This window comes from Aethalodelphis obliquidens, unplaced genomic scaffold (assembly GCF_003676395.1).
Source record: "Aethalodelphis obliquidens isolate GAN/ISIS:26980383/991018 unplaced genomic scaffold, ASM367639v1 scaffold15, whole genome shotgun sequence".
Taxonomy (NCBI): domain Eukaryota; kingdom Metazoa; phylum Chordata; class Mammalia; order Artiodactyla; family Delphinidae; genus Aethalodelphis; species Aethalodelphis obliquidens.
In genome coordinates this window covers 32,095,457-32,118,826 of record NW_020837959.1, presented here as the reverse complement: position 1 = coordinate 32,118,826, position 23,370 = coordinate 32,095,457, and the positions used below count along the sequence as shown (strand labels likewise).

The 23,370-nt window shown below is 38.4% G+C and overlaps 1 protein-coding gene and 1 pseudogene across 5 annotated transcripts in view; one reads left to right on the top strand and one right to left on the bottom strand.

Annotated features, from left to right (window-relative positions):
- Nucleotides 1-23,370, top strand: part of PIBF1 (progesterone immunomodulatory binding factor 1) — a 213,458-nt gene that overhangs the window by 152,541 nt on the left and 37,547 nt on the right. The window contains exon 15 of one of the 5 annotated variants that reach the window (XM_027116088.1): nt 1,895-1,982. The exons of the other annotated variants lie outside the window; for them this stretch is intronic. Within the exon in view, the coding sequence (XP_026971889.1) occupies nt 1,895-1,982 (88 nt within the window). The remainder of the gene's footprint in view (nt 1-1,894; nt 1,983-23,370) is intronic. 5 annotated transcript variants of the gene reach the window in all.
- On the bottom strand, nt 5,465-17,414 carry LOC113625285 (small ubiquitin-related modifier 2 pseudogene; annotated as a pseudogene).

The following is a 23,370-nucleotide window of genomic DNA, read 5'->3' as shown; positions in this document are numbered from 1 at the left end:
AGGTCTGCTGGTGATGAGTTCTTTTCACTTCTGTATGTTACAAAAAGTTATTTTACCTTTTTGTTGTTTTGTTGTTTGGTTTTTTCTCTTTTTTTTTTTTTTTTTACATTTCTATCTATTCTTAACAAAAGTAAAGATTAAAACATATTTCTCTTGTTATGCTACTATGGCCAAATAGACTGAAAGGGTTCACTCTTTTTTATTGGAGTAAAATTCACCATTTTAACCATATTAAATTGTACAATTCAGTGGCTTTTGTTGTGTTTGTAATGTACAACCATCATCACTATTTAGTTAGAGAACATTCCCATCACCCAGAAGGAAACCCTGTACACACTAAGCACTCACTCCCCAGTCTCCTCTCCCTCCAGCCCCTGGAAACCACTAATGTGCTTTCTGTCTCTATGGATTTGCCTGTTCTACATACTTCATATAAATGGAATCATACAATATGTGACCTTTTGTGTCTGGCTTCTCCCATTTAGTGTAATGTTTTCAAGGTTCATTCATGTTGCACCATCTGTCAGTACTTTATCCCTTTTTATGACTGAATAATATTCCATTGTACAAATATATCACATTTTGTTCATCAGTTAATGGACATTTATTGTTTCCATCATTTGGTTACTGTACATAGTGCTACTATGAGCATTCATGTACAATTTTTTTGTTTGTTTGAACATGTGTTTTCAGTTCTTATGGGTATATACCTAAGTAGTAGAATTGTTGGATCACACAATAACTTCTGTTTAACTTTTTGAGGAACCACGAAACTTTTTCACAGCAACTGTACCATTTTACATTCCCATCAGCAATGTCCAGGGTTCCAATTTCTCACATCCTCGCCAATGCTCATTTTTCATTTTTTTGTGTTTTTCTAAATTCTAGCCATCCTAGTGGCTGTGAAGTGGTGTCTTGTAGTGATTTCTACTTGCATTAACCTTATAACTAATGATGTTAAGCATTGTTTTGTGTTCTTATTGGCCATTTGTATATCTTCTTTGGAGAAATGTCTGCTGAAGTTCTTTGCCTATTTTTAAATTGAGTTGTTTGTCTTTTTGTTGTTGAGTCATAAGAGTTCATTATATATTCTGGATATTAAATCCTTTTAGCTATATGATTTTCAGATATTTTCTCTCGTTCTGTGAGCTGTCTTTTACTTTCTTGTTAGTTCATTCAATCACAAAAGTTTTTAATTTTGATGAAGTTGAAGTTATCTGTCTTTTTTTAAGTTTCGTGGCCTTCACCTTTGGGAGTTTTTGTTTGTTTTGCAACTTGAATTTTTATTTTTGCTTTTTTCATTTTACTTTTTAATTATTTTTAATAAAAATTGTATATGTTTAAGGTGTACAACATGATGATACATATAATGATTACGACAGTCAAGCTAATTAACATACCTATCTCTTCACATACTTACCTTGTGTGTGTGTGTGTGTGTGTGTGTGTGGTGTGAGCATCTCACTATAATGTACTATACATAATACTGTATAATACTGTGTATAATGTATAATACTATACGTGAGGTAGTAAAATATGACATGAAACTGGATGGTGGTAAGTTAAAGATATATGTAGTATAATCTCAAGCACCTGAAGTCTACTCTTGTAGCAGATTTCCAGATATATCACATTTTGTTTATCCATTCATCCCTTGATGGCCATTTGGGTCATTTCCATCTTTTGGCTGTGAATAGTGCTGCTATGAACATTTGAGGACAACCACCCTATACTTAACTACCTATTTTAATTTTTTTTTGAGTATACACCTAAGAATTGCTGGGTTCATCTTTGTTTTGTTTGTTTGTTTGTTTTCATCTTTGTTTTTGAGAGATATTTTTCCTAGGTAAAGAATTCAAGGTTGACTTTTTTTCCCTCTCTCTCTCTTTTTCAGTACTTGAAAGATGTTGCTCCACTCTCGTCTAGTTTACATTGTTTTTACCAAGAAATATGCTGTCATCTGTACCTTTGTTCCTCTCTAGGTAATGTGTCTTATTTTTCTAGCTGCTTTAAGATTTTCTTTTTTTCACTAGCTTTAAGCAATTTGATTAAGATGTGGCTTGCTGTTGTTTTCTTCATGTTTCATGTGGTTGAGATTTGTCAAACTTCTTTTCTCCGTAAGATCATCAAATTTGGAAATGTTTCAGCCGTTCTTTCTTCAAATGTTTTTTCTGTCCTACCCTCTCTCATCCCTTTGGAGACTCCATTACACATATATTTGGCTGCTTGAAGTTGTCCTACAATAGAACAAACGATGTTCTGTTCAATTTTTGCAGCCTTTTTTTTTTTTCCTTTCCTTTTGAATAGTTTCTCTAACTAAGTCTTCAATTCCACTAAGTTTTTCTTCTCCAATATGTAATCTGCTGTTAATCCAGTCCACTATGGTTTTCATCTCAGATATTATAGTTTTCATTTCTAGAAGTTCAATTTGGATCTCTTTTGTATCTTCCAGGTTTCTATTTAACCTTTTCAAAGTTTATTTTCTTGAGCATATGAAATACAGTTTCAATAACTGTTTTGTTATCCTCATCTAGTAATTCTGTTATTGTGTCATTTCTTGATTGGTTTCAATTATATTGATTTATCTCATTATATAGCATATTGCCCTGCTTCTTTGCATGCCTATAAGTTTTTATAAGCTTTTTTCTCAGACATGATTAAGTTTCTTGGAAAACTTTTTGTCCTTTCAAGTCTTGCTTTTATAAACAAAGAAGTGTTCATCTTAAGGCTAATTGTTTTCCCTACTGCTGAGACCAAAGTCTTTTAGTTACTATACCCCATGTCCTGTGAATTAGTAGGTTTCTTACTTTGGCTGGTGGGAACAGTACAATTCCTGGCCTGTGTGATCTTCAGAGATTGTTCCTCCTAATCTTTTCAGTGGTTCTGTCTCAGTCTCTCGTAGCTTCTTTACACACATGCACTGTTCAGTGCCCATGTGAATACTCAAATTTTAGTGTTCTTTCTCTGTGCAGCTCTTTTATTCAGCACTCTGCCATGTGAACTGTAGCCACCTTAAGTTCTTCTTCTAGCAGCAGCTCCTTAATTCAAGGAGTTTGGCAGGCTCTGCCTTGATTCTCTCTCCCTGCACCATGGCCTGGAAACTCTCTCCATGCAGTAAACTGGAGCAGTTGTGGGGCTGGGCTCACTTTGTTTCCCATGTCTCAGGGGTCACTGTCCTTCAATGCTTGATGTCCAGTGTCTTCAGACCATTGCTTCATTAGTTGGCCCAGTGTAAAAGAGAAGAAAGTTAATTGGCTTCCTTTTTTGTGTGTATGTATATGTCCACCTAATTCTCAAGAAACCACCAAGTTAGTTAAGAGTGTCGATGTGGAGTTTATTAAACAGTAGAAAATCTAGGCTAAATCATAAATTATGCCACATTACTACCAACAAGAATTGGTCTTCCTTCACCTCCTTACTCCAGATTCTTGCTCTTTCTCTTTCTAGTCATTCAGTAAATATTTATCAAACTCCCACTGTATTCAACCACTGATAAACAAAGGAGGCATGGTCTTGCCCTCTTAGGGTATACACCCTTTTTCACAAAGGCCTTGTCCTCTAGTGTAAGCACTTACAGATTTATCTGTTATAGCTAACTTAATTTTAGAAAACTTATTTAGAAAAGGACATGCACAATCTCAAGTGACCAAATGGATTGAGTTGCCTGGAGTTTTGTACTTAGGAGGCACTTAATGCAATCCAGGTAATTTGTTACAAAAGTTTAGATTGCTAGATTTTTTTTTTTTTTTTTTTTTTTTTTTGTGGGGTGTGCAGGCCTCTCACTGTTGTGGCCTCTCCCGTTGTGCAGCACAGGCTCTGGACGCACAGGCTCAGCGGCCATGGCTCACGGGCGCAGCTGCTCCGTGGCATGTGGGATCTTTCCAGACCGGGGCACGAACCCATGTCGCCTGCATCGGCAGGCAGACTCTCAACCACTGCGCCACCAGGGAAGCCCTAGATTTTTTTTGAATAGATCTTTATTGGAGTATAATTGCTTCACAATACTGTGTTAGTTTCTGTTGCACAACAAAGCAAATCAGCCATATGCATACACGTCCCCATATCCCCTCCCTCTTGAGCCTCCCTCCCATCTTCTCTATCCCACCCCTCTAGGTCATCACAAAGCACGGAGCCGATCTCCCTGTGCTGTGCTGCTGCTTCCCACCAGCCAACTATTTTACATTCGGTAGTGTATATATGTCGATGCTACTCTCACTTAGCCCCAGCTTCATCCTCCCACCCCATGTCCTCAAGTCCATTCTCTATGTCTATCTCTTTATTCCTGCCCTGGAACTAGGTTCAGCAGTACCATTTTTTTTTTTAGATTCCATATATATGCGTTAGCATACAGTATTTTGTTTTTCTCTTTCTGACTTACTTCACTCTGTATGACAGATTCTAGGTCCATCCACCTCACTACAAATAACTCAATTTCATTTCTTTTTATGGCTGAGTAATATTCCATTGTATATATGTGCCACATCTTCTTTATCCACTCATCTGTCGATGGACATTTAGGTTGGTTCCATGTCCTGGCTATTGTAAACAGTGCTGCAGTGAACATTTTGGTACATGACTCTTTTTGAATTATGGTTTTCTCAGGGTATATACCCTGTAGTGGGATTGCTGGGTCATATGGTAGTTCTATTTTTAGTTTTTTAAGGAACCTCAATACTGTTTTCCATAGTGGTTGTATCAATTTACATTCCCACCAAGAGTGCAGGAGGGTTCCCTTTTCACCACACCCTTTCAAGTAATTATTGTTTCTAGATTTTTTAAAAAAAAACAAGAAGTTTATTTAAACAAACAGACGCTTGACTTGAAGGGAAAACTATCTAGGATTCATTTATTTTAGAGTAATTTATCCCTACTTAAAGACAGATTGCCCTGCATGTAACAGCTACGTACAAAAAAGTTATAAAATTGTCCTTGGTTTTACAATGATAAATGAAAAACATTAAAATTCTCCAATCGAACAACGTATGCAAGAATTTTTATGTTCTTTTTTTGTTAAACAGTGAGAGCAAAATATCTTACTGGAATATAAAGATAAGAGCAGGGCTTCCCTGGTGGCGCAGTGGTTAAGAATCCACCTGCCAATGCAGGGGACACGGGTTCGAGCCCTGGTCTGGGAAGATCCCACATGCTGTGGAGCTACTAAGCCCGTGAGCCACAACTACTGAGCCAGCTCTCTAGAGCCCGTGAGCCACAACTACTGAGCCCATGTGCCAGAACTACTGAGCCTGTGCTCTAGAGCCTATGCTCTGCAACGAGAAGCCACCACAATGAGAAGCCCACGCACTGCAATGAAGAGTAGCCCCCGCTCTCCGCAACTAGAGAAAGCCCACGCACAGCAACGAAGACCCAATACAGCCAAAAATAAATAAATAAATAATTTTTTTTAAAAAAAAGGTAAGAGCGGATGAGCATGCCACTAATGGAGAAAAGGGGGTATCTTCACAGAACCAGTATTTTTCCCCATTCCATCTCCATTTGATGTCAATCAAAACATACCATTGGCCATTTAGTTAAAAAAAAAAAAGCAATATGCTTGTGCACATATACCAGTTACTTTATGTATAAAAATAAAGGAATGGGGAAGGGGAAAAATGAAAGAATAGAGAAACTATACTGTAGTAGCCAGGATGTGGTGGAACCAAATTGCTGTTTTCTAATTGAGAGTGTCTTCTTGGTCGGGAGGAACAGAACTCTGGAGTAAAGTAGCAGGTTCCCTTTTTAGTAGACACCTCCTGTCTGCTGCTGGAGCACATCAATTGTATCTTCAGCCTCCATTTCCAGCTGCAGGTGTGTCTGTTTCATTGATTGGCTGCCCGTTAAATTGGAATCTGATCTGACTCATTGACAAACCCTATCATTCACAATAGGCTTTCATTAGTTTACTAAGTGGTGTATGCCTCTTAATCTTCAACTGCACCACAGAACCATCCTGCCCCGTCACCTTCAAATTAATACGATCGTTGTTCTCAGTCTTGACTCCTTCCTTGGACTTTTCATGGGCCACGGCGAGCGCCGGAGCCTCCTCCGCTGCCGCTTCCCAAAAGAGGTACTAGGTCCGCACCGAACGAGCACACAAGCAGCACCAAGAGGGCTGTTTCTAGATTTTTTGATGATGGCCATTCTGACCAGCGTGAGGTGATACCTCATTGTAGTTTTGATTTGCATTTCTCTAATAATTAGTGACGTTGAGCATCTTTTCATGTGCCTTTTGGCCATCTGTATGTCTTCCTTGGTGAAATGTATACTTAGGTCTTCTGCCCGTTTTTTAACTGGATTGTTTGTTTTTTTGATATTGAGCTCCGTGAGCTGTTTGTATATTTTGGAGATCAATCCTTTGTCTGTTGTTTCATTTGCAAATATTGTCTCCCATTGTGAGGGTTATCTTTTTGTCTTGTTTATGGTTTCCTTTAGATTGCTAGATTTAAGAGAGACTTCAAGATGCATAGGTAGAATAAAGTAGATCTATATGTACTAACTTTAAAGAACATTCATACTATCTTGATAAATATTTTTAAAAGTAAGATTGCAGAATAATATTGTGTTCCTCCATTTGGGTTTTAATGTGTGTGTGTATGTGAGTGTGTGTGTAGGGGGTAGGGTTGTGTTTCTGTTAAAACGTAGAGAAAGGGCTTCCCTGGTGGCGCAGTGGTTGAGAGTCCGCCTGCCGATGCAGGGGACACGGGTTCGTGTCCCGGTCCGAGAGGATCCCACGTGCCGCGGAGCGGCTGGGCCTGTGAGCCATGGCCGCTGAGCCTGCGCGCCCGGAGCCTGTGCTCCGCAACGGGAGAGGCCACAACAGTGAGAGGCCCGCGTACCACAAAAAAAAAAAAAAAAAAAGTAGAGAAAAAGTTTAGAAAACATACAACTGTCATGCCAGGGGCTTACAAGTACCACTATTCACGCATTATGAATATAAAATCAGCTTTATTTGATAAACTTACAATCAAAGAATTAACAGAGCATACACCATCACCCAAGTTATCTTCCCACAGATAGGTGTGCTTAGGCGTAGCAGAGAAGGTCTGGATGCACCACATAAAGGGATCTGATAGAGATCCCCAAACACTGTGCACATTTAAAGTGGAAGAGGGTAGGGAGCATCTAGGTGACTGTGTAACAGTGGAAGAGGGAACCTCTAGAACTTACCGCCTATCAGCCTATTCTAGTAGTAGGAAGTGAGCCTCCAGGACCATCCATGTCTGTCTCTCTGACATCAAGCAGTGGTACCACTGGGATTGGGAGTAGAAGCGAGGAACTAATTTTCACGGTATGTTTTTTTTTTTTTTTTTTTTTTTTTTTTTGTGGTACACGGGCCTCTCACTGTTGAGGCCCCTCCCGTTGCGGAGCACAGGCTCTGGACGCACAGGCTCAGTGGCCATGGCTCACGGGCCCAGCCACTCCACGGCACATAGCATCTTCCCGGACCAGGGCACGAACCTGTATCCCCTGCATCGGCAGGCGGACTCTCAACCACTGCGCCACCAGGGAAGCCCCTGTATTTTTTAATTGTTGGGATTTATTCCAACTCACATAAGATTTTTCAAAGGCATAGATTTGGCAACCAACGCATTATCGAACTCATAATAGGTATAAAATAAATGCTGATTCATTAGCTCGATCATTGACCTAACCCATCCACCAAACATAGGTAGATGTATAAAGATTATGAAAATAAGTGGTAAAAATTTTTCTAATGTATCTGTAAACAAGGATTACATTCCAACAATATTGTTTGTACCCAAAATCTAACTGCCAAGTAAGTATATACATACATATACTTGGAGACCCATACATACACACCTAAATGTGCTTATGATGTATGCATGGAAATACTTGGAGTGATGCACTCCAAAAGAAATCATTGATGTTGGTTATTATTGGAGAGGAGGTACTGAGGTTCTAGGATGGATGGAAGAGATCCTTTCAGTTAATATTCCTCCTCTGTAGTTTGAATTAGTTACTGCGTACATGTGGTATTCCCTCTCTCTCTCCCTTTCTTCCTCACCTTCTCCATTCATTATCAAGAGCAAGTATATTAAAGGAATATGGAAATGTTACAGCATCCCAGTAAAGGGATTTACTATAGGAAAAATTCAGAAGCATCTAAAAACATAACATGTGATTTGAAAGCTTCAAGACTGAGAAAAGGAGATAGCAAGGGTATCTAATGTATGCTCAGACAAGGAAAAATTATGTGGCAGAAGGAGTTCGTGCTTTATGGAGTCTTTGTAATACTTGCCTGTGTGTTCTAGTACCTACTAGTGACCTTGGGAAACATGATTTCCACAAACATAGTAAACATAAGTATCTAGATGAGTAAAACATTTGCCTCTGTCCTTTGAGTTACCTGACGCTAGTAATTGCAGGGAGTGTTCTGCCAGCATCCTCAGTGAGCCCAGTCCCTTGGAAGGAGTCTATAGTACACACGACTCCTACAGCCCCGCCTCAGCGTTTTAAAGGAGGATATTCACGTGCCAACCCCAGCCCTAAAACTTCAAGGTCAGCCTTTCCCACCATATTTCTAGCATTCCATTGGCACAATAAAAAACTCCACTATTTTATGTACTAAAGAATAAAAGCGGGGATGCTGCCAGTTAAACTGTGATGCAATGCTTTATTATCACTTTAATTTTAATTTTAGGCAAACATTCCTTTAGTCTTTAGGCAGTGATTTTTATCATACCTTACACAACTTTTTCTCTATGCTTTTCTTCTAACACAAACTTTGTTTCAATGCCAAATCACGTTGTAATCTTTATGAAGACACTTGAAATGGTGGCTAAACTCAACCTATGAAGGATTATCCATACTCAGAACTCAATTGAAATCACAGTATAAACAGCTACGACCAAATTTCTTCATGTGCAAGCATGTGCAAGCATGACCTTTCCTATGAAAACCTTTCCATTTTCATTTCATAGGAAAGGTGAAAAATAGTGTGATTTATTGGGTCCCATTGCCTCCCAAGGTGTTTTCCTGAAAACTTGTTGATACATAAAATTCCTTTAATAAAGAACAGTGCTTTTATTTCACCATTAGAAATACAAGGCTTAAAAAGTAAACACTTGGATGAGGTACTGTGTTGCCTACAATTTTTTAAATTTAGCAAATGCAGTTTAATTCATCAGTCCATCAAAAGTCTTTCTTCCAACCAGAACTGTCCTCCCTACTGTAGATCATGATTTCCTATTTTAAAATGTCCATTGCCTCCCAATGTCCAGATTCTTTAGCATGGCATAGAAGACCAATTTGACCCTAACCTACTTGTCGTCCTCATTTTCTGTTACCCTCCCTTCCCCAGGCCCTTGCTTGCAGCCGCCTTCTCCGCCAGGTAATGTGTCTTGCTCCTGCCCCACCACTTTATTATCCTGCTACTTCTCAGTCTCCTTCGTTTCCTTTTGTTCCTCTGTTCCGTAACTGTCAGCGTGCCCCCGAGTTCTGTCCTGGCACTGTTTTCTTCTTACTAAGATGCACGTCTTACCTCATCTTGTTCTGTGGCTTCAGCTACCACCCGCAATAAATCTTTTTGTTTTAACCTTTTTTTTACTAAGTCAGTTGTGTATGGGCTAAGTATAGATAATCATAATTCAAAGAGTACAGAAGGAGTATTCAGCAAATACCAAGTCCTCCCCGCTCTTTTCACATCATCTCTGAACGTCTCTCTACTCAACCTCCTGCGTTAGTGGTACTGACTGGGTACAACCTCTTATACCATCTCTCATCTGAATTATTTTAGTAACCATCTGTTCCGCCTTACTCTATTCTTTAAGCCCTCCACCTTGTTGCCAGAGTGCTGTTTCTAAATATAAATCTGATTTTGTTTCTCCCACAGTCAGAGTTGTTTGTTTCCTAAGAATAATGATATATAAGACCGTCCATTATCCAGCCCCTGCCCACCTACCCAGTTTCATCTTACATCACACACACACACACACACACACACACACACACACACACACACACACACACTCTCACTCACTACACCATGCTCCCTCCATACGTAACTACTTGTCCTTTACTTGTAATTCTCCAAGCACTCTATGCTATTTTGTGTCTCCATGCTTTTGCACATTCTGGTGTCTGCCCAGCACACGCTTGTCTAAATCACAGATACTTGTCTTTCAAGATCAATTTCAAGTAATCACCTACTCTTTTAAGCCTTTTCTGAACCCCAGGTAAAAATGACTTATGTATCCCCATGATACCAAATATACCTATACACACACACACACACACACACACACACACACACACACACACACACACATAATTGTTGACATGGCTGTCTATAAGCTTTATAAGGGGAGGGACTCTGTTTTTATTGGTCTGGGTATTTCTCCCATTTAGTACATTTCTTGTTTCTAGTAGGTAGTAAATAGACATTTGTTGAAGGATTAGTTTTGGGTTTTTATGGGACAAAGTATATTAAAGTATTGAGGTATACTAGAATGAACTTGAAGCAGAGTGGAGATCCCAACCAAGAAGGCCAAAGAATGACAGTGAAATCAGAGCTGCTAATCAGAGAAAAAAAGAAAACCTTATAGTATCACAGACTCTACCACATGCTTTCTGTTATATATGGAACCAGAAGTCAGTATATATCATCTCTACCCACCACCACCATGAAAAAAAATACTTCAATTGCATGGGATCCGTAGAATCATCAACCTTTATTAAAAACACTGGGGAGTTTTTTCTTTTGCTTTGTTTTGTTTTAGGGTGAAAGGGAAATAAAACCAATAGCTAAGATGAGTAATAAAAAGATATAATAAAGGTTAAGAACGTCTTACATGTCTGTAGCGCTTAAATGTTGCTATATTCACTTACCATTGGATTATGAAAGCCATGGGCTTTCAAGTAAGGCAGACTGGCTTACATGACTCTAGGCAAGTTATTTATCCTCTGTAAGCCTCAATTTTTCAACCTGTAAGGTGGGAATAATAATACTGTATATATGTTTGCCCCAAGAATTAGAGATAACCCAATCTAAGATAAGCATTTAGCACGCTGACATGTTAATCACTCAGTAAATGCTGACAGTTTTGTTGTTTGTTTGGTTTTTGTCCTATATGTCATTATATTTCACCTGGCCATGGTATTGATGAAATAAGTATTTTATTAATAAAGGTGGCATTTTTTAAAAGAAATAGTAGTTCCAGAATTGGAGTAACTTATGCTTATTTTGCCTATATGGAAATATTCAGAGTGAACTATTCGAATGAATTTTAACACAATATAGTAAGATTTGTTAATGATAATTAATTTCTGTGAAGACGTACATGGTATTAAAACTGCAATTAAAGAGTAATCAGTTGCTCTTCTCAAATGAAAAAGTATGTATATATATATATATTTTTTTTTTTTTTTTTTTTTTTTTTTTTATGGTTCCCGGTCCTAATGGTACGCGGGCCTCTCACTGTTGTGGCCTCTCCCGTTGCGGAGCACAGGCTCCAGACGCGCAGGCTCAGTGGCCATGGCTCACGGGCCCAGCCGCTCCGCGGCATGTGGGATCTTCCCGGACCAGGGCACGAACCCGTGTCCCCTGCATCAGCAGGCGGACTCTCAACCACTGCGCCACCAGGGAAGCCCGAAAAAGTATATTTAATTGCATACAAACTTAGCATTTTAGGAGAAGTGTGCAAAACTGCATATTTTAAAACTAATAAAAACTTCAAATTAACTAGAATTGTTCAGTTTAAATTAGAGAACATGAATTACTGATAAAATTCAACTAATTTGTTGAATCATTATATAGAAAAGCAAGAGTTAAGCAATAATAATATGTAATAAGATAATTAAGATAAACATTATTTAACAGCACTGATAACATAGTCTTTATTACAAATATTTAAGTAAATACTTTATTAAAATCAAATTATGTGAATAGATAATAATAATAAAGGCTAGCAATTTTGAGTGCTTACTTAATACTAGTGGTACTATGGTGTGAAACCATAGAAATGTTCCTTGGGCTAACTGAAATCTTCAGAGTGTGAGACCCATGAGTTTACCAGCCTGCCAGGCTTCCTGAGGCCTGAAAGAAGTTCTTGTGACTGAGTGGACTTCATTAGATTGCCAAGTGTATCAGAGAAGAATCAGAGAATCAGAAAAGTGACTCAAATGCAAAGTCTATTCAGTTCATTCAGGTTCCTGATGGATATGCTGTTGGCCTAGTTAGCATATTGAGTACTGTAACACATGGTCCCTTCACTCTTCAGATCTAAAATTTTCACTTAGTGATCAAGCCCTCAGAAAACTGGCTACAAAGTTGACCTGAGACTGATTTGGATTTGGACTGATTTGAATATAAATCTGGTCCTTTATAATTAAAGATGTAACTACCACCTGGACAAATATCTTTCATATTTTTTTGACCATGACCTGTAGTAAGAAATGCATATTACATAGCAACCCAGTACATATGTATGTATGTGTATTTGCTTGTGTGTGTGTGTGTGTATATAGGTATGTGTGTGTATCTGAAATGATTTTCCCATCACAGTGAATACCCTTACCACGTGTAGCACCTTCTATTCATTGCTATTCTGTTCTGTTTCTTTTTTCTTTTTTTTAATACGGCTTGCAACCCACAAAGTGCAAACACTCATCTGGACAGATATGTAACACATTTTTTTCTCCTTATGGAAGCCTTCTTGAGAAATCAGTTTAGGGGTTGAAAAGAGAAGAAAGGTGAAAAAGTAAGAATGAGTAAAGCATGTTAGAGAGATAGGGAGTCATCTGGTGTGACTGTCGTATAAAAACCTGTAATGCTTCCCAGTTGTATGTATCCACCATCTCCAGGAGCAATGCTAATCTAATCTCTCATTTTGAATTAATAGTGTCATGGTGAAGCAATTGTTAATATGTTTCCATATTTTTGTCCTGCCCCTTTTCAATCTGTTTTTTCAGTTTGTTCAAGACTGCCCCTTGAACAATCTTGAACAAATTTACTGTGGTTTCTCCCGTTGGTTGGAATTAGTACCATTTACAAATATGAATAATTTCAGTCTGTAACTCTCCACCAAATTATTTATAATTCATATGTATGACCATGACTCAGAGAACCCCACTATTTTCCTTCTTTATCTAGGGAAGTAGTCAGGCTTCATCTTCACAAAAAGGCAACCCTCTCATTCCATGGTGGTTCCCTTCTTAAAATAAATCTTGTTTTACACTTTACTGAGTTTTTTTGAAGGCCTTATATCCATGTTTTAACATTTTTATCACTAAATCACAGACATTATTCTTGACAAACTCCAATAAATAGCAGGATTTTCCATTATAGAAACGATGTTACTTTTCCCCCAAATAAATTTGTATCCCTATGGCTCTTCACACAAGAAAGGACTGTGTAGGAAAAATTTATGAAGGTAATGTTATTGTAAAATGTCTTAGTCTATTCCATGTCATTTAACACAGCCTAAGAAATAAACTATTTAGGGACTTCCTAAATAGTGCAGTGGTTAAGAATCCGCCTGCCAACGCAGGGAACATGGGTTCTAGCCCTGGTCCAGGAAGATCCCAAATGCCACCGACCAACTAAGCCCGTGCGCCACAACTACTGAGCCTGCGTGCCACAACTACTGAAGCCCACGTGCCTAGAGCCCATGCTCCGCAGCAAGAGAAGCCACCGCAATGAAGAGTAGCCCCTGGGCTTCCCTGGTGACGCAGTGGTTGAGAGTCCGCCTGCCGATGCAGGGGACACGGGTTCGTGCCCCAGTCCGGGAAGATCCCACATGCCGTGGAGCAGCTGGGCCCGTGAAACATGGCCGCTGAGCCTGTGCGTCTGGAGCCTGTGCTCCACAACGGGAGAGGCCACAGCAGTGAGAGGCCCGCGTACCGCAAAAGAAAAAAAAAAAAAAAAAGTAGCCCCTGCTCCCCACGACTAGAGAAAGCCCGCGCTCAGCAATGAAGACCCAACACAGCCAAAAATAAATAAATTAATTTTTTTTAAAAATTAAAAAGGAAAAGAAGAAATAAACTAAGTAAGTGACTTTGTCAAATGTTAGGTAGTATTTATATGAAATTCAGTCTTACAGTAAATATTTATTGAACGCCTACTATGTGCTGGGCACTGTTCTAAGCCCTGGGAATAATCAGTGGATAAAACAAACAAAAATTCCTGCCCTTTGGAGCTTATGTTCTACTGGGATTAGAAACAAGGATTTGTTCCAAGTAAAATATATTCTCAATTAGAACTTAAGTTGTATGAAGAAAGTAAAGCAGGAAAGAGGATAGCGACTGTTGCTGCCTATAGTTCTAGCCAAATGGGCACAAGAAAGACATAAAATGAATGCCATGGTTCTTGTATATCTTCTGAAAGTGACCAAAGCAGCAAGGAAAGTGGCTCTAGCTTGAAAGTCCCACATGAACAGAGGTGCCCGGGTAGAAGCAATCAGATATTTTTAGCATGGAAGAATGGCTATGAAGCATATTTCTTTGTGGTAAATTGGCCACATTTCTTTACTGTTTGTCTGTGTGCATATACATGCAAGCTTTTAGTCCACGTTCTTTATTTTGGGAATAAAGGGTAAGGGAAAGGAATTCTTATCTCTTCACATTTTGGGCTAGTCTTACATAATACTGCTTTCTTTTCTGTTATCGAGAGGCAATGATGAATATTGGCGAAGCACGTGATACTGGAGCCAGACCCACTGGGTTAAAATCTCATTTTTGGTAACTTACAAGTTGTAAAAGTTGGATAAGTTGTTTAACCCCTCTGTGCCTCATTTTCCTCATTTGTAAAATATTAAGTTCCAAATAAAATGTTCTATTGAAATTTGATCAAATGAGTGGATTACTTTTAGTTTTGAAGACAGATTGTTTTGTAACATTTAATACAGAAAAAAAAACAAAAGCAAGGCAGAAGGAGAAAAAGTAACTTTTAAAAACAGACAAAGACATTCTGAAAAGACTACTTACTGTATGGTTCCAACTAAATGACATTCTGGAAAAGGCGAAACTTATGGAGACAGTAACAAGATCAGTGGTTGCCAGGAAATAATAGACAGAGCTACAGGGGATTTTTAGGGCTGTGAAAATATTCTTTATGATATAAACAGTGGATACATGGGATTACGGTTGGTCCTCCATATCCACAGATTCCACATTCACGGATTCAACCAACTGCAGGTCAAAAATATTCAGGAAAATGTCTGGAAAGTTCTAAGAAGCAAAACTTGAATTTGCTCACACCAGCAACTATTTACATAGTATTTACATTGTCTTTGCAACTATTCACATAGTATTTGCAATTATTTACATAGCATTTACATTGTATTAGGTATTATAAGTAATCTAGAGATGATTTAAAGTATATGGGAGGATATGTGTTGGTTATATGCAAATACTATGCCATCATATTTTTTTTTAATTTATTTATTTTATTTATTTATTTTTGGCTGTGTTGGGTCTTCATTGCAGCACGCGGGCTCTCTCTAGTTGCGGTGAGCGGGTGCTACTCTTCGTGGCAGTGTACGGGCCTTTCACTGCAGTGGCCTCTCCCGTTGCGGAGCACAGGCTCCAGGCACGCAGGCTTCAGTAGTTGTGGCACACGGGCTCAGTAGTTGTGGCTCGCGGGCTCTAGAGTGCAGGCTTAGTAGTTGTGGTGCACAGGCTTAGTTGCTCGATGGCATATAGGATCCTCCCAGACCAGGGCTTGAACCCGTGTCCCCTGCATTGGCAGGCGGACTCCCAACCACTGCGCCATCCAGGAAACCCAACCATCATATTTTATATAAGGGACTTGAGCATCCTCGGATATTAGTATCCATGGGGGGTCCTGGAGCCAATCCCCTGTGGATACCAAGGGACGAATGTACATTTGTCAAAACCCATAGAATATACAGCACCAAGAGTGAACGCTAATGTAAACTGTGGACTTCTGGTGATAATGGTGTGTCAGTGTAGGTTCATTAATTGTAACAAATGGTGATGACTGTGGGGTTGTGGGAAGGCAGAGAATATGTGGGGCTCTCTGTACTTTTGCTCAATTTTGCTGTGAACCTCAAACTGCTCTAACAAAAGAAAAAAACAGAGACATGAAAGAGAATGAAATCTGAGAACCACAGAGAAAAGATAGGAGGAAAGGAAAGGAAGGAGTGAGGAAGATGTCAGTGACTCACTTTTCTGTGAAGGTAACTGTGGCCACCTTTTGTCACTTGTGCGATTTGGCAGTCCTTAAAGCTATTTTTGTTGGTAGCAGGAAAATACCCCCGGGAAAGTAACATTGTCTAGAGAAAAATTAACTTCTTGACATAGACAACAGAACTTACTTTTTTGTAATGTTAAGGAATTTGGGAGAGACTTCGTTTTCTCTGTGTGTCTGTGTATTTCATGTGGTACATCACTCCTTGTGAAGTTAGTGTTACATATTTTATGGATGCACACTATGTAATGTGACTGGACATGAGGAATAATTAAATTGTTGATGGGTAATAGTTTCATAAAGATTTAAAGTGAAGAGGCTGTTGGAACAAACAGTATTCATAGGTAATATGTGACATAATCAAAACACAATACCAGAAATTGCCCTTAACGTGTATAAATTTTCATTACTCATTGTCATTCTGTCTCTTATTTTTTGAGGTTCTGATGTAGAATTATATAGAAATTAACCTTTTTATTTTAGTAATGATGAACATATATTTACCATACAAAGGTCTGATTCATTACGTGGACAAAACATTAACTTTAATTGTAGTAACAGCTCTGTGTCTAACCTTGCCAAGTGCTTAAACCAAGATGTCTTTGTTATGGTTCATTCTGGAAAAAAATTCAATTACATGGATCCAGGACAATATACTAGAATTTATTCTTTAAGCCATCTTTTTAAAGGTTCACATACCAGGTCATATGAATGTGTGTGTGTGCGCGTGTGTGCACCAAGTGCCAGCCACCACTGAAGAAAAACAATGACTTATTTATAAATTATATTCTGTTTACACATCAAACAAATAATATAATTGTTTAAACTTTTTCCCTTACTGGTGTGCCTTGATAATTCATAAATGACTATAATTTTTTTCTTTCAAGCGCTATTACAAATCACACTATAAATCCCTCCTTCCCCATCAGCATTGTTGTACAAGTGAACCACATTAAAATGAATTTCTCAGGGGCAACTTTGAGGGGGAAAGAAATTTAAAGCACTTGATCTTGAAAATTCCATTCTCTGACACTAATCACCGGTCCTTCCAGCTCTCCCAGTCCTTCCAGCTCTACCAGTCCTTTCATTCCCAGTAAATCTGTGCTTTATTTGTACTCATTAGGAGTCCCAGACTCATAAACTCTTCGCATTTCCAATCTGTCAAGCCCCTCCTGGCTCCACTTTGCCTCCTAACCCAGCCTTGGACCTTATCAACCATCTGAGCACTACATTCATGAGCACTCGCCATTGCTTCGTTGCCAGATTCATCCATCAGGCTTTTCTTGACATTCCCACCTTTAGCCTAGTATCTTACAATCAGGTAGTTACTCTATCAACATTTAATGAAAGGGAGGAGAGGAGAGAAAATTCTTTGATTCTGTGTTAACGTACTGAAAATTTCTTGTGGAAATTTGTTACTTTTGCTGCTTGGAAGCATAACAGATTCATGTTGTTGAACATCAACAAGGCCCTCATTCCTGTTGCCCGGTATTTTTATTTTTCTGTATCTATCCTATTTCCCATTATCTTTATTGCAGGTCACTTCCACTTCCCCAAACCATCAATTCCATCATATATCTTTTCATTATTACAATTAAATCATCTAAATTTATTTTCCTGAGTCTTTTTCACCCAGGGATTTTTTAGTCTCTTCCCTTACTTTTTTTCCCCTGTGGTCCCTCTTCAACAAATGAGCACGAGTGCGCGTGTTCGTGTGCGTGTTAACATACATAACTTTCAAAACTTAACCGTTCTCTCTGTTCTTAATTCCTTCTGCTCTCTCCCCTCTTCCTTCAGCTATGCCCTTCCTCAGTGATCACCAATGACTTCCTCATTGTCAGTATTCTCGTCTCAGTCCCCTGATCTATCTGTGGCATGACATTATAGATATTATAGATATTCTAGAAATTTTGTCCTCTCTTTGCTTTGCAACACTGTTCTCCCTCATATGGCTCTTTAGTCTTCTTAGCTGATATAGTCATCTTCTTCTAGACCTGGAATATAGGTGTCCCTCATTGTCTGCCCTTTGCTCTGTTCTTACACCTCAGTGGTGGTTCTCAAATGTTAGTGAGTGTAAGAATCATCTAAGATTTTTGTTGAAAATGCAGGTTTCTAAATCCTGCCCTCAGAGACTGTGATTAAGTAGGTCCAGAATGAAGCCCAGGAATCTGCATTTTTAACAGGCTATTCTTGTGACTCTAATAAAAGTGATACAGAAAAGAAATAATCCTCTGCCGTCCTATGTACTCCTGTGACTTCAGTCATCACTTCCACACTGATTACTTTCAAATATTTTAACATCCTCCTCTCATGAATTTCTCCTTATTATCTGGACCATACTCAGGACCAGCACAGGGTTGACAATCAATGAGTATGCGCTTGCTTTTGGTTATTAAAATAATAGAATATTTGCACAAATATTTGTAAAACAGATGTTGCCCTCAGCCCACAAGTGTCATTCTGCCACCACTATCCGTCTGTCCTGGTCCCTCTCCTAAGATCTTCTAGACCTCCCCATCTTCTGGCAACAAAAAAGTAACACCTAGAACCACAGAGTTTCTTCAGGATCCTGCCCCAGTGCAAAGGCTGACATCCTAATTGGTTGACTTGTATCCATTAAATATTACCCCTGTTGAAGATGATGATGTCATTAACCACATAGGGACCTAGGAGAAGAAGCCAGCGTTAATGGGGAGGATGGCAAATTCAGCATGTGAGATGGTTTATGTGCAGTACTTTTAAACCTACTAGAATAGTTGAATGGAGTGGCCTATAACAAGTCCAAGACCACAAGAGCTGTGCCTTCCAAATTGGACTGATCATCAGAATCTAAGGCCCAACCCTGAGAAATTTTGATTCACTGGGACTGGGGCAGAGCCCAGAAATCCGCTTTTTAACATTTCCCCCAGTGCTTCTGATGATTGGCTGGGTTTGAGAACTACTGCTGTGGACTGAGAACACAGAAAAGTAGTACCAAAGTATTGCCCCCTACTGGACCTCAAATAGGCATTTTCCATTCCATGGCACAGTCAGAAAGATCAGGCAACAGGATATGTGGGTTTTTCAGCACAACTAATTACCACTACTAGAAGGTGTCACTTGTATATATTTTATACACGGAAAGCATCTCAATGTTAAATTCCATTCAACAGAATGCGTTTTGTCCCTGGTAAGGAAGAGTACCATTTCTAGGAGTTTCTTTGAAAATAAACTCCACAAGAAAAAAAATCCCACTTTTAGGAAAAACACAACAAATTGTAGTCACCTTCATATGTCTTTTAACTTTAAGAGAACATATGTATTATAATCAGGTGTTGCTTTTCTCTGAATCATGTGTACAGTTTACTGAAACAAAGGAGAAATAACGATTCTATAAAATGTTGTATCATGGGTTTGGTCCTGCATCATTCATTACGTATATGATTCCTGAGTCACTAATTACTAAGGCTTTATAAGGAAAAGATTACTAACAATAGGCAAAGTGAGCGATTGTGAAACTTTTTTTAATACTAATGATTATAGTTACAGAAAGATTTTTTAACCATATTGGAGGAATTAAATTCTGTTAAGTTACACTGATTTCAAAAATAGATATTAGCATCACTTTTCACTGAAAAATATACGTGTACTTTTCCCTGAGTTATTAAATTAAATTTGGGGGATTTAGAAGCTCACAAGTTTATAAAGAAACATTCTTAAAATTGACAGCACTATAGAAGTTTTATTATCTAGAGAGTGAGAAGTTTGTAGGTTGTATAGTAGAAATACATTCTGAAAGTAAGGCTTTTGACCCTTAATTTTGTTATAATACTAAAACCTAATATATGTAATTGCAGTAATGAGAAAAAAACAAACTAAAATAATTAAGACTAATGCCTGCTGTTATATTTTTTATGTAACTGAAGTCAGGTTTGATAAGTTTAAACATGGCTCATTCTAGACTACAGCTGACTACAATTTGAAAATGCCCTTAGTTCTTTCCTACACCACCCAATCCCCCCACATGCACCCCGGGCTATTCTGCACTTCGAAACACAAAACAACTTGCCAGTTCAGTTTATTCAGTTAGGGTCAGTTCTGTAAAAACAAAGTCAAGGCAATTGTTTGATTTAATTAACTAGTGAAACTGGTTGTACAGGTAAGTAGGACTTAGTTTTATTTTTGTCCAGCTGCATATTTGAATGTTCATAAAGTAACTTAGTAGAGTAATAAGATTCCAGTGACATTATAATAGATTTTAAAGAATGATTACCAAAGCAAGGAAAAAGGACACTAAAACCCAAACTATAGAAAATATTTATGGTATTTTTTTCTTTATGGCTCTCCTTTCACTGCAATGAATTGTGTCCAAAAAAAGTCTTCTTTCCTTTCACTATTCATTTCTTATTCTTTGAGGAATTTTTTCCTGGGCTATACTTAATGCAGCCATAACAAAAATGTCTAGTATAATTTAGATGAATAGTTTACATAGCTTTTATAAAGTGGTCCTCAAACTGTGTGCAGATATCCTCTAACAGTTGGTCAGCCACCTCTTGGCTTCACTTTCCTCCTCACCTACCTGGACCTCATGGTTGATCATTTTCACAATGAATGTTTCTGCCTTTGATTCTTTCTGCCTTCCTCTCTACCTTCCACTATACCCATCCTGCCCTTCTCTCCACCTTCAGCTTCGAGACTGCTAGTAACTCATTATTTTTTTTTCCCTGTGAGAGGGAGACCAAAAAACTTGCAGTGCTACGGACTTCCCTGGTAGTGCAGTGGTTAAGAATCCACCTGCCAATGCAGGGGACACAGGTTCAAGCCCTGGCCCGGGAAGATCCCACATGCTGCAGAGCAACTAAGCCCATGTGCCACGGCTACTGAGCCTGAGCTCTAGAGCCCATGAGCCACAACTACTGAGCCCATGTGCCACAGCTCCTGAAGCCTGCACGCCTAGAGCCCGTGCTCCGCAACAAGAGAAGCCACGACAATGAGAAGCCCACACACTGCAACGAAGCGTAGCCCCCGCTGACTACAACTAGAGAAAGCCTGCACGCAGCAACAAGGACCCAACACAGCCACAAATTAACTAATTAATTAATTTGTAAAAAAAAAATTGCAGTGCTAAAATAAATATGTTTAGATCTTAATTTGAAAAAAAAATGTATAGAACTTGTAAATGTAGTTTATTTGAGAAGGAAATAGAAATCATTTCTTGTCCTAGAAAAATAGCAAATCTTTAGCCTCAAACTCGTTAGGGGTTGTAAAGGAAAGAGGAAAAAAAATTTTTTCATGTAAAAAGCTAGAAATTTTTTGTCAAAGGACATTTAAGTTCATAAATCAGGAATTTTATAATTTATTATTCTGCATAATAAAATACTCCCTTCCCCACCCCCTCATCCTTATAATAATAGATATCCACCACTTTTGTTCTTATTGTTCAGTTTTTGCATATCCAACTTTAGAATACCTTTTTTGAGAACTTACTATATACCAAAGTAGGGGCCTCCTGATACTGACAGTGCTGTGTTTAGTCCTGTTCTAGCATACATTTCATATTTGCTTAGGAGAAAAAGAGTAAACACGAAGAAGCAAAAAGAAAACTAAGGTTGGGACTTCCCTGGTGGCCCAGGGGTTGGGAGTCTGCCTGCCAACGCAGAGGACACGGGTTTGAGCCCTGGTCAGGGAAGATCCCACATGCCGCGGAGCAACGGAACCCGTGCACCACAATGAAGAGTAGCCCCCGCTCGCCGCAACTAGAGAAAGCCCACATGCAGCAACAAAGACCCAAAGCAGCCAAAAATTAATTAATTAATTAAAAAAAAAAAACACTTAAGGTTGGTTGAGTATATAAAATGATAAAATCCTTTAGAAAGAACTTTGGTCTTATGTGTCAAGAGTATTACATAGTTATACCCCTTTAACCTTAGTGCATCTTCTGTTCTGAAAAAATTTAACAAACAAAATATTAAGAAAAAACGTCTAGGGACTTCCCTGGGGGCGCAGTGGATAGAACTCTGAGCTCCCAATGCAGGGGGCCTGGGTTCAATACCTGGTCAGGGAACTAGATCCCACATGCATGACGCAACTAAGAGTTCACATGCCACAGCTAAGGAGCCAGCGAGCCACAACTAAGGATCCCACGTGCTGCAACTAAGGAGCCCTTCTGCCACAACTAAGGAGCCCGCCTGGCACAACCAAATAAATAAATATGAGAAGAAGATAAAACATCTACAATACAAAACTAGTTTGTTTTAGCATTATTTATACTAGTCAAAAAATTGATAGCATCCTAAATGTTTACTAGTATAAACAATGTAATTAAACTCTAGCACATTGGCTTACTAGACAGTTTTGTAACCATTAAAAATACAAAAATATAAATGAAGGTATTCTAACAGCCTGGAAGAATGATTATGATATAAGGTAAAGTAAAAAAGAATAATATAAAGTCGTACATAGTATACAACATAGTATATATACAACTATATACATAGTATACAACTGTACTAAGTTGTACATAGTATATTAACATTGAACAATCCAGAAAGGAACTAAAACAATTTCATTTATAAAATAAAATAGAAATAAATTTGATCAAAGGGGAGAAAGACTTGTACACTGAAAACTACAAAACATTCCTGAAAGAAATTAAAGAAGACCTAATAAATGGAAAGACATCCCAGGCTAATGGATTAGAAGACTTAAGATTGTTTTCTGGTTGGTTGGTTGGTTTGGGGGTTATTTTCTTTAATTTTTTAAATTGAGGTATCATTGATTTACAACATTGTATAAGTTTGAGGTATACAACATAGTGATTCACAATTTTTAAAGATTATACTCCATTTATATTTATTATAAACTATTGGCTATATTTCTTGTGGTATACAATATATTCTTGTAGCTTTTTTTTTTTTTTTTTTTTTTGGCCACTCAGCTTGTGAGATCTTAGTTCCCCAACCAGGGATTAAACCCGGGCCCTCAGCAGTGAGAGCATGGACTCCTAACCACTGGATTGCCAGGGAGTTCCCACTTATTTATTTTATACCTACTAGTTTGTACTTCCCCTACCCCTCTCTTCCCCCTCCCTCTTTTCCCTCTTTCCACTGATAACCACTAGTTTCTTTTCTATATCTGAGAGTCCTTTTCTTTTTTGTTATATTCACTAGTTTGTTGTATTCTTAGATTCCACAGATAAATAACATTATAGTATTTGTCTTTCTCTG